Source organism: Ammospiza caudacuta, chromosome 31, assembly GCF_027887145.1.
Source record: "Ammospiza caudacuta isolate bAmmCau1 chromosome 31, bAmmCau1.pri, whole genome shotgun sequence".
NCBI lineage: Eukaryota > Metazoa > Chordata > Aves > Passeriformes > Passerellidae > Ammospiza > Ammospiza caudacuta.
The window spans coordinates 4,899,017-4,914,811 of NC_080623.1; the positions used below are offsets into that span (position 1 = coordinate 4,899,017).

The 15,795-nt window shown below is 47.7% G+C and overlaps 1 protein-coding gene across 1 annotated transcript; it reads right to left on the reverse strand.

Moving 5' to 3' along the window:
- Positions 1-399: 399 nt before the first annotated feature.
- On the reverse strand, positions 400-4,348 carry HOXC9 (homeobox C9). Its single transcript, XM_058822016.1, has 2 exons — positions 3,732-4,348; positions 400-1,163 (listed from the first exon to the last, which is right to left on the reverse strand). Exons 1-2 carry the CDS (start codon positions 4,270-4,272, stop codon positions 919-921), a joined length of 786 nt encoding a protein of 261 aa, XP_058677999.1. The 5' UTR covers positions 4,273-4,348; the 3' UTR covers positions 400-918.
- Positions 4,349-15,795: the final 11,447 nt, after the last annotated feature.

Sequence of the window (15,795 nt, forward strand, 5' to 3'; positions counted from 1 at the left end):
AAAAAGACACCTCCAAGGCCGATTTTTTTTTTTTTTTTGCCTTTTTTTTTGTTGTTGTTTTGGGGTGGGTTTTTTTTTTTTTTCTTTTTTTTTTAAGGTATATTTACAGAGCTGCTCTACAATAGGCAACAGAACAAATGTTACAGAACGGGTCTGAGACGAGAATAAAATACACAAAAATCGGTACAGCAGAAACGTTCAAACACCGCGACAGAACATCAGCATCGGGAGCCACCATCCCCTCCATTTTTGTATTTTTTTCCTCTTTTTTCCTCGTTTTTTTAAAACCCTTTCCCCCCCCCCCTTTTTTTTTTTTCCTTTTTTTTTTTTTTTTGTACAAAATATTCGCGCGAGATTTAAAAAAGAAAAAATAAAAAAAATATAAAATAAAACCGGGGAAAAAAAATAAAATTCAAAATACTGGGTGAAGGTTTAATTTAGGACATAAAATATAATAATAATAATAATAATGATAATGATAATAATAAAAACCAGCAAAATAAAAAAAATTCAAGTACTTCTCGTGCCGCGTTTGCTGAGGGCAGAGCAAGGCGGGAGAAAGGAAGAGAAAACCAAACCCCACCCGGGCACATTTTAATTTTATTTTATTTTAAATTTTTTTTTTCTGATTTTTGCCGCATTTTAAAAAATCCTCAGATCCCCAAACCTCTACCTCTAAACATCCATCCGCACATTCAAAAATCAGAAACATTCCACCCCCTTTTTTTTTTTTAATAATTATTTCCCATTTTTTTCCTGCTTTATTTTTTTTTTTCGCCGCTTCTTTCTCCCCTCTCCGCCCTCGTTTCTCTCCGCCCGACCTTTTTTTTTTTGTTGTTTTTTTTTTCCTTTTAATTTATAATTCTTAATAATTCTGTTAATTATTATTATTATTATTATTAATTACTATTATTATTATCATTGCTGCTCCTTATCGCTTTTCTCTTTATTCATTTTCTTCATTTTCATTCGCCTGTTCTGAAACCAGATTTTGACCTGGCGTTCCGTGAGGTTCAGCACCCGCGCCACTTCGTACCTCCGGTCCCGCGTGAGGTACATATTGAATAAAAACTCTTTTTCCAGTTCCAGGGTCTGATATTTTGTGTAAGGGCATCGTTTCTTCCTCGTGGAGCGCGCGTGAATCCAATTTGCCACGGGGTTGTCTGAGAAAGAAGATTTTTTTTTTTTTATATATATATATATATATATATTCTTCTTTTTTTTTTTTTTTTTTTTTTTTTTTTTTGGGGGGGGTAAATTTCCTAAATTTTTTTTTTTTTTTTAATTTTTAAGGGGGAAAATCAGCGTATAAAATTTGAATTTTTTTTTTTTCCTTTCCTTGTTAATATCTCCCTCCCCCTTCCGCGCCCTGTTTAATTAGCAGCTCTGTTTAATTAGCAGCTCTTACCTAAATATTTTAAGCGACCCTCGCGAGGGGTTTAATCTGTTTGTTTTGGAAGGGGGACCCACTTCCTTTTTTTTTTTTTTTTTTTTTCTTCTCTTTTCGCTGCTCGTTATCACTTTTTTTGTTTCTCTCTTTTTTTTTTTTTTTTTACAATAAAAGAAAAAAATTCAGCAAAAAAAAAAAATTAATAAAAATACAAAAAAAAAAAAATAAAAGCGGAGCGCCGGGTTTAAAATAATAATAATAGTAGTAATAATAATAATAATAATAATAATATTAACGATGCGCATGGCTGCTGCTGCTGCTGCTGGCGGTAATCGAGGAACAAGTCATAAAAAGTCAAAATTCCCACCATTTCATAGGCCCATAAACTCTTTTTACAACCCCAGCTCGCCAAGAATTTCCCCCAGAAGCTGCCCCGGACCCGCGGAGCCGCCTCTGGTTTTTAATAACTCCGGCGTGACACGCGAAAACCCCGGGATTTTTTGGGGTGCTTTTGGGGCTTTTTGGGGGCGGGTTTTTAATTGGGTTTTTTAAGGGGTTTTGGCGCCGCGGGCGCGGGGCCGCGGCTTTTCCCCGCGGCGGCGCTTTTGGGGTGGTTTGGGGTGATTTGGGGCGCTTTTGGGGCGCTTTTGGGGTGGTTTGGGGTGATTTGGGGCGGGTTTTGGGGTGATTTGGGGCGGCTTTGGGGCGCTTTTGGGGTGGTTTGGGGCGGGTTTTGGGGTGATTTGGGGCGGTTTTTGGGGTGATTTGGGGCGGTTTTTGGGGTGATTTGGGGCGCTTTTGGGGTGGTTTGGGGGGTTTTGGGGTGGTTTGGGTGATTTGGGGCGGTTTGGGACGGTTTTGGGGTGGTTTGGGGCGTTTTGGGCAGCCCGGGGAGGTTTTGGGGTGGTTTGGGGCGTTTTGGGCAGCCCGGGGAGGTTTTGGGGTGGTTTTGGGGTGGTTTTGGGGTGGTTTGGGCAGCCCGGGGAGGTTTTGGGGTGGTTTTGGGGCGGTTTGGGCAGCCCGGGGAGGTTTTGGGGTGGTTTGGGGCGTTTTGGGCAGCCCCAATTTCCCAGCCCCGGGGGCACCGGCCCGGCTGGCACTGCAGAGCTGCCCCGGGGGTGCCGCCCCAAAATGCCCCAAAAATCACCCCAAAATCACCCCCAGATTCCCCTCAAGCCTCCCCGGCTCCCCTCGGCCGGGTTTCGGGGCGAATCCAGGCGATTTTCGCTCTCCCAGCAGCGGCCGATACCTGCTCGCTGCCCTTGGGAAAATTCGGGGTTTTTTTGCTGATTCCTGCCTTGAATTTTGGGGTTTTTTTGGGTAATTTTGTTTTCTTTTTCAAGTTCTCCCCTCCCTCCTCAGCAGCTCCTGCGCTCGCCGCCTCCTGCCCCCTCAGCTGGCCCTAAAACCCCGATTTTTCTCCCCATTCCTGCCTCGCCCCCAGCCAGGCTTCACCTTTCCCTCCATTCCCACGTGGAGGAGGATTTTCTAGTTTTTGGGGATAATCCAGGAATATCCGGAGCTTTTATTGATTTTTTTTTTCCAGGAGATAACGGGGGCGCCTCTGCCTTCACCCCGAGACGTTCCCTTGCCCTCCCTAAAATAAATAAATTTTAAGGGAAAAAAAAACCACCAAAATCCGCCCCCACATCCGCTCAGCTCGCTCCGGGGCATCCCCAAACTCTTCCTCGTTCCTGGAAAGTGGGAGAGGAAAATTTTCGGGGAGCCAAATTCGCTTTTCTCTCCCTCTGCTTCACCCCCTCTCTCGAGTTATTTATTATTATTATTATTATTATTATTATTATTGGTTTAATTTAAAGTGGGAGTGGGGGGCATCAAAGCAGCCCCGTTAGGGGAATAATTAAAAATTTAAAAAAAAAAAAAAAAGGAAAATAGAGGAGAATGAAGGGGGAATTTGAAGTGGGAGTGGGGGGCATCAAAGCAGCCCCGTTAGATGGATAATTAAAAATTTAAAAAAATCGGAAAATAGAGGAGAATGAAGGGGGAATTTAAAGCGGGAGTGGGGGGGGGGTCAAAGCAGGGGAATAATTAAAAATAAAAAACGGAAAATACAGAAGAATGAAAGGGGGATTAGGCGTTATTGATAAGATGATGAAGAGGGGATTATTAAAAATTTTTAAAAACCCCAAAAGAGCCCGAACCAAAGCGGGCTCGGCGAAAGCCCCAGACCCTTCCCGCGGCTCTGGAGTTTTCAGGGTCGCGCTCTGCCCCTCTCCTCTCTCTGCCTCTCCCTAAGGTAATTTCATTTTATTGAGCGGGGTCCTGGAAAGCCGCACGAATGCCTTCCGCGGTCGTAAACGAGAATGACTCGGAAACTTACTGGGGTCTAATTCGTGCTTTTCTTCTTTGTGTTTGCCGGCGGCGACGGCCTCGCACTCGGGGGAGGACGGGACGTTCTGCGCCGCTCGCTCCCGCAGCTCGCCGGGCGCCGCGTACACGAAATCCGCGTAGGCGGCGCGGCCGTCGGCGGGGCCGCACTCGGCGCGGCGCGGGGCGCCGAACGCGTCCGCCTTGAGCCCGTAGGGCCGCGGCGCGAAGGCCGGGAAGGAGACGGCGGCGCCGGCCAGCGGCTCCAGCCAGGTCCGCACGTACCTGGGCGGCTCGGCCGCCTGCGGCCCGTAGGGCGCCGCGGGGTGCGCGTAGCCCACCGCGGGCTGCGGCGCCCACGAGGCGGCGAACACGGCGGGCTTGGGGGCGAAGCTGCACGAGGGGAAGTCGGCGCAGTCCGGGGGCACCAGCGCCGCGGGGCGAGCGGGGCCGGGCCCGGCGAAGCGCGGGGCCAGCAGCTCGTCGGGCTCGGCGGCGCCGATCAGCGAGTCCACGTAGTAGCTGCCGCCGCTGACGGGGCCCGACGCCGCCATGGCTCGCCCGGCCCCTGTTTTACATGCGTCGCGTTATTGTACGGAGCGCATGTTGTACTTTTTATCTGCTCATGGAACAATCGCGGCAGGTAATTATTTTTTTCGGCCCGCTCCCACCGCGCCATTGGCTGCGCGGGCCTCACGTGATTGTATTTACCCAAAAATATCGCCCGGATCAATCCGCAGGGCTTTTTTTTTTTTTTTTTTTTTTTTTTTTTTTTTTTTTTCCCTTCTTTTTCCCTTTTTTTTTTTTTTTTTCCCTTCTTTCCCCCTATCCCCTTCTCTATTTATTTTTATTTTTTTTTAATTATTATTTTTGATGTAATAACGCCACCCGGCTTTTCCCTTAAAAAAAAAAAAAAAAAAAAAAAAAAGAAAAGAAAAAAAAAAAAAAAAGAAAAGCAGAGGCTGGAAACTGGAAACGGGGGCGGAGATGATGATGATGATGAGGAGGAGGAGGAGGAGGAGGAAGCCGCGCTCGGCCGGGGATGCTCGGGAGGGGGGAGATCCCGCCCGGGGCTGCGGCGAGAGGCGGCCAAGGTGGAAGGTAACGGCGGAAGGTGCCCCAGCAGCGATTTCCCCGCGCGATTCCCCTCCCCGAGGGGATCCGAGCGAATTTCGGGGAAAAACGGGGAGATCGGAGCAGAAAAAGGGGGGGAAAAGGCAAAAAAAAAAACAACAACAAAAAAAAAAAAACCAAAAAAAAAAAAAAAAGGGGAAAAAGCGAAGCGGCTTTTGTCGTCTTTGGCAGCGCCGGGGCTGCTCCGGGATCCGCTCCGAGCCAGGAGCTTCTGCAGCGGCCGGAAAATCAAATTACGGATCGTTCCTGAGCGCTTTAAAAATCCAGGAAAAGGTTGTACAACAACAATAATAATAATAATAATAAAAATAAACCTCTTCCTCCAGCCCCTAAAAAAGAAAAAAAAAAAAAAAAAAAATCCAAAAAAGGGAAAGCTGAGCTTCGGCCAGGCAGAGGCTGCGAGGAGGAGCCGGGGATGTTTTTTATGTGCTTCAATAAAATTTTTACGAGGATCGTTTGATTGTTCATAAATGTGTCGTTCATTAAATAAAAGCGCAGTTCGGAGTTCGCGGCTCGGGGGGGACGCGGAGGAAGCGGCAGCGCGTGCTGGGCACACGAACTCTGTTTTTATTTTAACTTTAATTTTTATTTTTGCCTTTTTAAATTATTTTTCCTTTTTTTTTTTTTTTTTTTTTTTGGGTGACGCCTGGAATTTTTTTTTTTTTGTGTTCTGGTGTGATTTTTTTTTTTTAATTTTATATTTTATTTTTGGTACCAGAGCGAGCGGAGGAGTTCAAAACTGCCCGGCTGCGTTTTGAGGGAATAACCTTGGTTTTTGTGAGGACGGACGGACGGACGGACGGACAGGTGAGGAGCTCCCGCCCAGCGCAGTTCCCCCCCTCAAAAAAAAGGGATTCGGGCGAATCATTTGGAAGCAAAAAAAAAAGAAAAATAAAATAAAAATCCTTTTTTAAAAAAATCATATCTCAGCGTTTTGTTTTAAAAAAACAACAGAAAGGTTTTGATTTAAAAAAAGGATTTTTTTCGTGTGTGTGCGTTCTGCATCGCTGAAATGGGGAAATTTGGGGAGGAAAGGGGAAAATGAGCACCAGGGGGGTGTTCCCGGTGTCAGCGCCCAGAGCGGCTCTGCCGGAGCCCCGCGCACCCAAATCCCCGCGATTTTCACCCATTTTCCCCCGTCCGGGCTGCGCGAGGGCGGAGGAAAATCGAGGGGCTGGGACGGGGGAAAAAAAGCCCGAAATGAGCCCAAAATGATCCCAAAATGAGGAATTTTTACCCCGAACTCTTCCAAAATCCTCCCCAGCGCAAAAACCCTGCGGAAAACACCAAAAAAAAAAAAAAAAAAAAAAAAAAAAAAAAAGGAACGGATTTCCCAGATCTGCTGGAAAAACGGGATTTTCACCTTTTTCACCCAAAATCAGGAGTTTCTGCGCGGAAACTGCGGATTTCTCCCCAAAGAACGTCCTGGCCTGGCTGCCCCCCTCCAGAATTCCCCCCTGGCCGCGTTCGGGGGTTCCTGAGAGCCCCAAAAATTGAAAATATTCCCAAAGCTCCGGGTCCTCCTCGGCCTTTCCCCAGCCCCGTTAATCCCCGGCCTCCTCTGGCCGAGGGGCAAAAAAATAACAAAAAAATCATCAAAATGACCCCAAATTTCCCCGTTTTCCTCCAATTTCCCCCCGTTTTCCACGCGGAGAGCAGCGCGCGGGGGGAGTGGGGGCAAAACGCGGCGGGGATTTTCCCGTTCCGGGGGAAATTTTGGGGAGGAATCGTCACAAAAGGAGAATGCGGGAGGAAGAGGGGGAAGGAGGGGAGCGGGAGCCCGGGGAGGGATTCAGAGCCCCGGGGTGGGGGAAAAACGGGAAACCCTCGGGGGATTTGGGGGAAAACGCCGGGAATTCGGGAAACCCTCGGGGAATCGGGGGGTTCCTGCGGGGAAATTTGGGGGATTCCTGCGGGGATTTTGGGGGGAACCCTTCGGGAAACGGTTGCGGAGCCCGGCAAGGTCGCGGGATGGAGCCGGTGTCACACAAAGGCGCCGCTTCCCGGGATTTCCGCGTGCAGAAATCGGCATTTCTGCGCCCGCCGGAAAAGGGGGTTTTTCCACCCAAAACCCGCCCGGGGGTCTCGCCGAGGGCGGGGGTACGGACGGGGCTAAAAGCGGCGATTCCGGGGCTAAAAACGCCGATTTTGGGGTTAAACCCGGCGATTTCGGGGCTAAAAACGCCGATTTTGGCGTTTAAAAGTGCGATTTTGGGGTAAAAACTGGCGGAAAGCTCGTTTTGGGGTTAAAACCGCGTTTTCAGGCAGCGTTTTGCCCCCAGGATGGGGAACCCCATAAAATTCACCACGGTGGGAACCCCCCCAGGAAAATTTCCGCCTCTCCCCATAAAATCCCTATAAAATCTGTATAAAATCCTTATAAAATCTATATAAAACCCCTATAAAATCTATATAAAAATCTATATAAAATCCCTATAAAATCTGTATGAAATCCCTATAAAATCTATATAAATACCCTATAAAATCCCTAAAAAATCTATATAAAATCCCTATAAAAATCTATATAAATACCCTATAAAATCCCTATAAAAATCTATATAAAAATCCCTATTAAATTTTAGTTTTTTTCCAATAAAGGAGGGGAAAACGTCGCCGTGGGAGGGGGCGAAGTTCCGGGGGGCAGCCCCGGGAATTTTCCCCTTTTCCCGGCTGGAATCGCGCGGTTTTGGGGGAGATTCCCGGGAACTGAGGGGGAAATCGGCGAATCCCGGATCCTTCCCTGCTCTGGAATCAAAAATAAAGAGAGAAAACTCCGACAGCGCTCAGCCCGGGGCTCCGAGATTTATTATTTCCTGGCGGAGATAAAAAAAAAAATCCCAATATAAAATAATAACAATAAATAATGGTGATAATGATAATAATAATAATAAAAAGAAAAAGGTGGGAGAGCGGAGATGCGGCCGCAGGAAATTCAGGCTTTTGTCCGAGCCCCGTTCTGGCCATTTCTGGCGCATTTTTGGGGCTCAGATCCTGCCCTGGAGCCTCAAAACTTCCCCCGAGCCGGGATCTTCCTCCTCCGCTCACAGAAATTCTGCCCGGATCGGGCAAAAATATAACCCCAGGGAGCAGAAATTGAAATTAAAGAGAAATAAAAATTAAAATTAAAAAGGGAGAAAAAAGGGCGGGAGGGGCAGGACAGGAAAATAACAATAATAAACGCTCTGGTGGCCAGGCTGGCGCTGCTTTTGGGGCGATTTTTTGCCTTTTTAGCTAATTTTAGGGTTTTTTAAAGTCTCCTTTTTTTGCAGAGGCTGCCGCAGCCGTCCCGGGTTTGGGGGAAGATTCGGAGATTTCCCTTTTTCCCTTTTTTCCCCTTTTTCCCTTTCCCCCTTTTCCCCCTTTTTTCTCCTTTTTCCCCTTTTCCCCCTTTTTCTCCTTTTTTCCCCTTTCCCCCCCTTTTTCTCCTTTTTCCCTTTCCCCCTTTTCCCCCTTTTTCCCCTTTTTCTCCTTTTGTCTCCTTTTTCCCTTTCCCCCTTTTCCCCTTTTCCCCCTTTTCTCCTTTTTTCTCCTTTTTTCTCCTTTTTCCCCTTTTCCCCCTTTTTCCAGAGGGTCCCCGGGACCCCCGGAGAGCTCCGGGTGGGGACAAAATTCCCAAATTCCCAAAATCCCAAAATCCAAAAATCCCAAAATCCCCAAATTCCCCAAACCCCCGCTCGGAGCCGCCGCTCCATTCCCACAGTCAAGGTCGGATTTTCCCGAAATTCGGGATTTTCGCCCCAAATCGGCGCCCGGGGAGGGCGGGTCCGCCCCGAGCTTTGCCAACCTTCACCCCGAGCAAAAATTCGCTTTTCCTGCCTCTCTTTGTCCCTTTTCCGTCCCTTTTCTCCTCTCCTCCTGCCCAAGTTCTCGCTCGCTCCCTTTTGTTCCTCCTCCTTCCTTGAAAAAAACCCAAAAAAAGGGGAAAAAAAAAAAAAAAAGAAAGAAAAAAAAAATCGCCCGCAATGCGCCAGAGGCTGCGGAATATTCGATTGTCCCGCGGTTGTGTTTTGGAGCGAAGAAATGGGGGGAAAAATTCAATTTCATCAATTTGGGGGCCGCCCGCGGACCTCGGGCTGCGCTCCCCTCCCGGCTCGAGCCCTCGGGGGAAAAGAGAACGACGGAAAATAGAGGAGAATGAAAGGAAAAATGAAATTATTTATTCCGCAGGGCAAACCTGCCCCCGGCGCGGCTGGGAAACGCCTCGGAGGTGCCGAAATCGGGAAAATTTCCGGGAAAATTCCGCCCCGGGGCTTTTTTACCTGCTCGGGTCCCCCCGGGTCCGCGCTCCTCCCGCGGGCGCGCAGCGAATTCCGATTCGCGACCAAAGCGGCTCCCCAGCATCGCTTCAGCGCTGCTTTTTCCGGAGCTTTTGCCCCCCAAAAAAACCCCCAAATTTCAGCGGATATTCCCCGACACCCCGAGGCTTTTTCCGGAATTTTTCCCCCCCCCAAAAAAAACCCCAAAATTTCCGCAACACCCAGAGGCGGAAAATCAGCGTTTTTCTGCGCAGCCTCCCTATTAATTTAATTTATTTTAATTTTTTTTTTTCTTTTTTGGAGTGCGGCGGGTCAAGAGAAGGGAAGGGGGGGGGGAGAGAGAAAATAAATAATGAAATTACAAACGCCACCATCAAAATAAATAAAATACAAACCCCGCCATTAAAAAAAAAAAATTACAACGCCACCATTAAAATAAATAAAATGCAAACCCCACCATTAAAAAAAAAATAAAATACAGCCCCACCATTAAAAAAATAAAATTACAACGCTACCATTAAAAAAATAAATAAAATTACAAGGCCACCATTCAAAAGAATAAAATTACAACGCCACCATTAAAAAAATAAATAAAATTACAACGCCACCATTAAAAAAACTAAAATCACAACCCCGCCAGCATTGAAAAAAATCAAATAAATAAACGGAAGGACGAGCTTGGAACAAGCCTGAACCCAGAGAGGCGAGGCCAAGAGCGCCTGCAGAAACATTTCTGGGCTCTTCCCGCCGCCGCGTTTATTCATTTACGAGCCGCGCCAGACAGGCTGTAATTAGCAGAGATAACCGCGGCCGCGAGCTCTGTCTGCGCCCCCGCTTTGTCTGCGCCCCCCCGGCCCGAAGGAGACAAAACAGCCCCGAAACAGCCCCAGAACTGCCCCAAAACAGCGCCAAAACAGCCCCAAAACTGCCCCAAACCGCCCCCAAAACGGCGCAAAACAGCCCCAAAGCAGCCCCAAAGCAGCCCCGAAACGGCGCAAAACAGCCCCAAAGCAGCCCCGAAACTGCCCCAAAACGGTGCAAAACCGGCCCCAAACCGGCCCCAAAACAGCCCCGAAACAGCCCCAAAACTGCCCTAAAACAGCGCCAAAACAGCCCCAAAACTGCCCCAAAACAGCCCCAAAACTGCCCCAAAACGGCGCAAAACCGGCCCCAAAACGGCCCCAAAACGGCCCCAAAACTGCCCCAAAACGGCGCAAAACCGGCCCCAAAACGGCCCCAAAACGGCCCCAAAGCAGCCCCAAAACGGCCCCAAAACGGCCCCAAAGCAGCCCCAAAACTGCCCCAAAACGGCGCAAAACCGGCCCCAAAACAGCCCCAAAGCAGCCCCAAAACGGCCCCAAAACGGCCCCAAAACAGCGGCGGGGGAGGGCGCGGAGGCGGCTCCGCCTGAGCCGAAAAATCGGCTTTTTTGAGGCGTTTTTAGGGGTTTTTTGGGTTTGGGGGGGGGGGGGGTGTTAGTTTTTTTTTTCAAGATTTTTTTCAGGCTTTTTTTCCAGTTTTTTTTTCAAGGTTTTTTTTTGAGTTTTTTCTTCCCAAGTTTTTTTTCAGGTTTATTTCAAATTTTTTTACAGGTTTTTTTTTCAGTTTTTTTTTTTTCAAGGTTTTTTCAAGTTTTTTTTCAAGGTTATTTTCAGGTTTTTTTTTTTTTCAGTTTTTTTTTCAAGGTTTTTTCAGGGTTTTTTTCAGAGTTTTTTTCAGGGTTTTTTTCAAGTTTTTTTTCAAGGTTATTTTCAGGGGTTTTTTTCAGTTTTTTTTCAAGGTTTTTTTCAAGGGTTTTTTCAAGGTTTTTTCAAGGTTTTATACAAGGTTTAAAAGGGTTTTTTTCGGGGTTGTTTTAGGGGTTTTTTCAGATTTTTTTTCAAGGTTTTTTTCAATTTTTTTTTCAGGTTTCTTTTCAAGGTTTTTAAAAATATTTTTTAAGGGTTTAAAAGTTTTTTTTTTTCCCCCGGTTGTTTTAGGGATTTTAAAGTTTTTTTTTTTTTTTTTTTTTAGGGTTGATTTAGGTTTTTATTTAGGCTTTATTTAGGTTTTTAAAAAGAGGTTTTGTATGGTTTTAGGAATTTTTTTTCCTTGGGTTATTTTAGGTTGTTTATGATTTTTTAAAGTTTTTTTTTTTAGAGGTTTTTAAATGATTTTTTAGGGTTTTTTCTCCCCCACATCCCCGCAATTTTGCCCAATCCCAGCGCGGATCCTGCGCGGGTCCCTCCGCGCCGCAGCCTTTGCCCGATTCCTGCGTTTTCCCCACCATTTCCCAGCCCCTTTTTCCGCCTCTTTTCTCTTTTTCTCTCCCCATAAAAACCTTGAGGGTTTTTTTTCCCACCCCAAATCCGCCCCAACGAGGCACCAGAATCGCTCAAATCCCCCCAAAATCCAGCCCAGCTCCCCAAAAATCCCCAAAATTCACCAGCGCGACCCCGGCGCTTTTTGGGGTGCTTTTAACTCGTTTTGGGGTCGGGTTTTGGGTGGTTTTTAAATCACTTTTGGGTGTCTCAGACAGGAGGAAATGCAGCCCGGGGCGATGCTCGCCCGCACAGAAATTCGGGATTTGGGATTTGCGGTTCCACCTGCCGGGATCCGGGAAACATCAGCCAAAAATCGGAGATTTCGCCAAAAACAGAGAAAGCGGAATTAACGCGGAGAACGGAGCCAAAAATGAAGGAAAAAAATACAAAATTAAAAAAAAAAATCCACGGAGAGTAGCGAGCGCTCCCGGTTTTCCATTAAAAATCCCAGGAAAATCTCGGGGCCGTAAATCCGCCCCGCTCGAATTCCATAATTAAAAAGCAGTGGGGGAGATTTTCCCTTTTTATGGCTTTTCTGGGGTCGGGGTTGCTGAGCGTATTTTACATCTTTAAAAGGAATTTATTTATTTTTTTTTTTATTATTATTTCCCTCTTTCTCTCTGTCTCTCTCCAGGGGTGGCTCGGAAATAAAAATCAATCTCAATATGCGGAGAGCAGAAATTGGTTTTGTCTGGTTCACGCTGTTGGGAGGAAAAATGGGGAGAAATCCGCGGATTGTTAATCCCGAGGAGGCGAAACTCGTCATAAATGTAATGAATCCTTTAAATCATCCAATTATCGCAGCGCTAATATCAAATAATTACGGTCAAACCTACCAGTAATCAACCTGGTTCCTGTTGAAATATTAATTTAAACCAGCGTGGGGTCGCTTTTTTCTTCTTTTCTTTCTTTCTTTTTTTTTTTTTTTTTTTCCGCTTCTTTTGCCTCTTTAGCCGCTGTTCGATTCCGGTTTTTGCACCCAGGATGAGGAAAATACCCCAAACCAGCAAAATCAGCGATTCCCCGCGCTTCAAACCGAGCATTTTTAACACCAAACAGAGCATAAAAATCAGATATTCGATAATTCATTCGTTTTATTCTCCTTTGGGCCACAGCCCCCAGCCCGCTTTTGAGGGGGAAAAATCGCAATTTTCGCCATCGGAATCAACTCCAGCCTCAGCAGCCTCGGGAGAAACCAAAATTGGGAGAAACACCAAAAAAATCGCAAGCAGCAGCCAAAGAAACACCAAAAAGCCGCAATTCCGGCCGGCCCGCGACCTGCCCGCAGCCAAAACCCCAAATATTCCCAATTCCGCCTCAATTCCGACCTGCGCCGCTCAGCCTCACCCCGGCTGCGGCACAATTCTCATTTTTGGGGTGTCCGCACACAAAATGCACCAAAACCAGCGGGGAACGGCTCCCGAAATCGCCAATTTCCCCCTCAGAATTTCACCTTCGCCCCTTGGCGCTGTCAGACCTCACCGATTCCTCTTTCCGCGCGATTTTTGCTCCGTTTCGCTCCCAAATTTCCCATTTTTAACATTTCTTTTTTAAGCATTCAAGCGCCGTCACAAGTTTCCCAACTTTCACCGCACATTTTAGGGGGAAAAAGGGGGAAATTCGCTTTTTCCCTCTCTGCTCCTGCAGCACAAACTCCCGAATTCCTCCGGCCCCAATTCCTGAGTTTTTTCCACGTTTTTATCCCCGAGGATTCAATTCCTGAATTCCCGATCCAGAGCTGCTGGAAATCCGGATTAAAGCGAGCAAAAAAAGGGAGGAATATTAAATTTAATCCCTGGCAGCAGCAGGAGTTGAAAGCCCCCGAATTTTGCTTTTTTTCCCCCTTTTTCACCTGCGAGTTTTGGGGGGGTTTTTTGGGGATTATCGGCAAAAGGGGGCTCTGGGGGCGACCCCCCAAAACTCAGCGCTCCCAACGCCCCCTCCTCAGCCAAACCCCCCAAAAAATTCCCCAAATCGCATTCCCAGCTCAAAAATTGAATTTTTAAAAAAATAACTTTAGGGATTCAAAAGCCGCCACAGGGAGGGAGGAAAAGGGGCGGGAATTTAAATTTGGGGAGTGTTAAAATTATTATTTATAATAATTTTATTTTTTGTCTCATTTTTTTAAGGCATCACCCCGCGCTGGGGCTCTGCCAGTCATCGCTGACAATTTTGGGGTGGAAAAGCGCAAAAATCGCCGCTTTTGTCCTCATCATCCCAGCAACAAAAGGGGGGAAATCGGGGCCAAAAAAAAAACCCCAAATAAAAATGGGGCCAAAAACCCCCAAATAAAAAAGGGGCCAAAAATTAAAGGGGAAAAAAAAGGGGGGGGGGGCAAAAATCAAATAAAAAGGGGCAAAAAAATAAAATTAAAAAAAGGGGCAAAAAATCAAATGAAAAGGGGGTAAAAATCAAAGAAAATGGGCAAAAAATGAAAGAAAAAGGGGCAAAAAATGAAAGAAAAAGGGGCAAAAACCCCCGCGAGGGGCGCGCTGGGGGGGGGGCGGCGCGGGTTTGGTCGCCGTCCCCATCGGGACGGGGATTTTGGGGCGGATTTTGGGGATTTTGGTTTTTATTTATTTTTTTTCAGGGCGCCCGGCGGAGCTGCGGGTGCTGCCCTTGATGAAGACGAACTGACGTAATTAAGGCAGTTTCTTGTTGCCGAGCCCGAAGCCCATCCCAACAACATGAAACTACCTAAACCACAGATCAGCTGCGCTGGCATCCACGGATTTCTGTCAGAACGGGCGGAAAAGGGCAAAAAAAAAAAAAACAAAACAACCCCGGCCAGGGGAGGAGCGGGAGGGAGGGGAGACGGGGCTGGGAGAAAAAGGGGGAAAAAAGGGGAAAAAAGGGGGAAAAGGGGGGAGGAAATGGAGGAAATTCGCCCCTTTGTTGCTGGGCTCCCTTCGCCCCCCTGGCGCCTCTCCCTGCCCGAAATCCGCAGCTCGGGAATGCCCGGAAAATGCTCGGAAATGGCGAAATTGGTGAAAACCAAGCGGAAAGGGCGAGTTTAGCGCGCCGGTGTTTGGTGGGAATGGGTTTGATCGCGGAGAATTTGGGGGGAATCAGCTCGGAAATGGGCGCGGAAATGGGCGCGGAAATGCGGAATTCTCGCGGCTCCCCAGCGCTGAAACCGCGCGGATTCAGCCCAAAATCGCGGCCCGGGCAGCGGGACCCGAACCCGCGCGGGCTCCGCACCCGCGCAAACCGCGCTCCGAATCCTCAGAATCATCAGAATCCTCCGAACGCGCCCGAAATCGCCCGAAATCGCCGCAATCTCCGCCCTCCGCGCAGCCTCCGCGCTTTCCATGGCAGGGAGGTTATTGGGGAGTGGAGAATGGGCGGGGGGGGGGGTAAAAAATGAGGTGAAAAACGGGGAATTTCGGCGCGGAAATCGCGCGAAGCCCCGCGGAGGGACCGCGCGGGAGGCTGCGGGGCGGGGCGGGGGGAAAAAGAAAAAAATCACCACCGCAATAATAACAATAATAATAATAATAGTTATAATAATAATAATAATAAAAATAGGAATAACGGGGAGCAACCCGCCGTCCTACCTTGCGGCCGCCATCCCCAAGCGCGGAATTCCGGGTCCCCAAAAGATGCGCGGCGCGGAGGGAGCCGCGGGTCCCCGAAGATGCGCGGAGCTCCGGGTCCCCAAAGCTGCGCGGCGCGGAGGGAGCCGCGCATCCCGAGCGGCCGCGGCGCCGCCTCTGCCTCGCTTCCCTCCCGCACCGTCACCTTTAAATGCGCCTTTTACTGCCGCGGCACATTTTATATTTGCGGATCATAAAATCCACCTCCAGCGCTCGCCGGGGCCGTCCTGACACCGCTGTTTTATGACCTTGACTTATTGTGGTCACCTGGATAATATTTAAATCAGCGTTGCGGCGGCGGGGGCTCGCGTTTGGATTAAAAAAAAAAAAAAAAAAAAAAAAAAAAAAAAAAAGAAGAAAATCTCTCGATCTCTCCCTCCCCAGCCCCCCCCCCCCCCGCGCCGCGCTCCTCCGCAGCCGCCGCGAAGCTTTAAAAGGGATGAGTCTTGAGGAGGGAAAAAAAATTAAAAATAAATAAATAAAAAATAAAATCTTTATATATATATATAGAGAGAGAGAGGTGGTGGCGGTGGGAGGTGGGGATGAAGCGGCTCTTCTTCACCAACCCCCCCCCCCCACCCGTCTCAAAAATATAAATAAATTATTCTCCCTTTTTTCTTTTTTTTTTTTTGCGCATTTTTAAGGAACCCACTCGTCCACGGTTGTATGAAATTTATTTCGGCTCCGAAAAATGAAGATACATGCACAGGGTAACACGTACAGGATGTATTTGAACACCACAGCCACCAGAAATGGACTTTTTATCCTCTTTTCTTATAAATTCCCCC

Coding starts and splice junctions, on each gene's coding strand:
- HOXC9 (XM_058822016.1), bottom strand. CDS start 4,272: ATGGCGGCGTCGGGCCCCGTCAGCGGCGGCAGCTACTACGTGGACTCG. Junction 1,164..3,731: donor AAAGCACGAATTAGACCCCA/GTAAGTTTCCGA, acceptor CTTCTTTCTCAG/ACAACCCCGTGGCAAATTGG.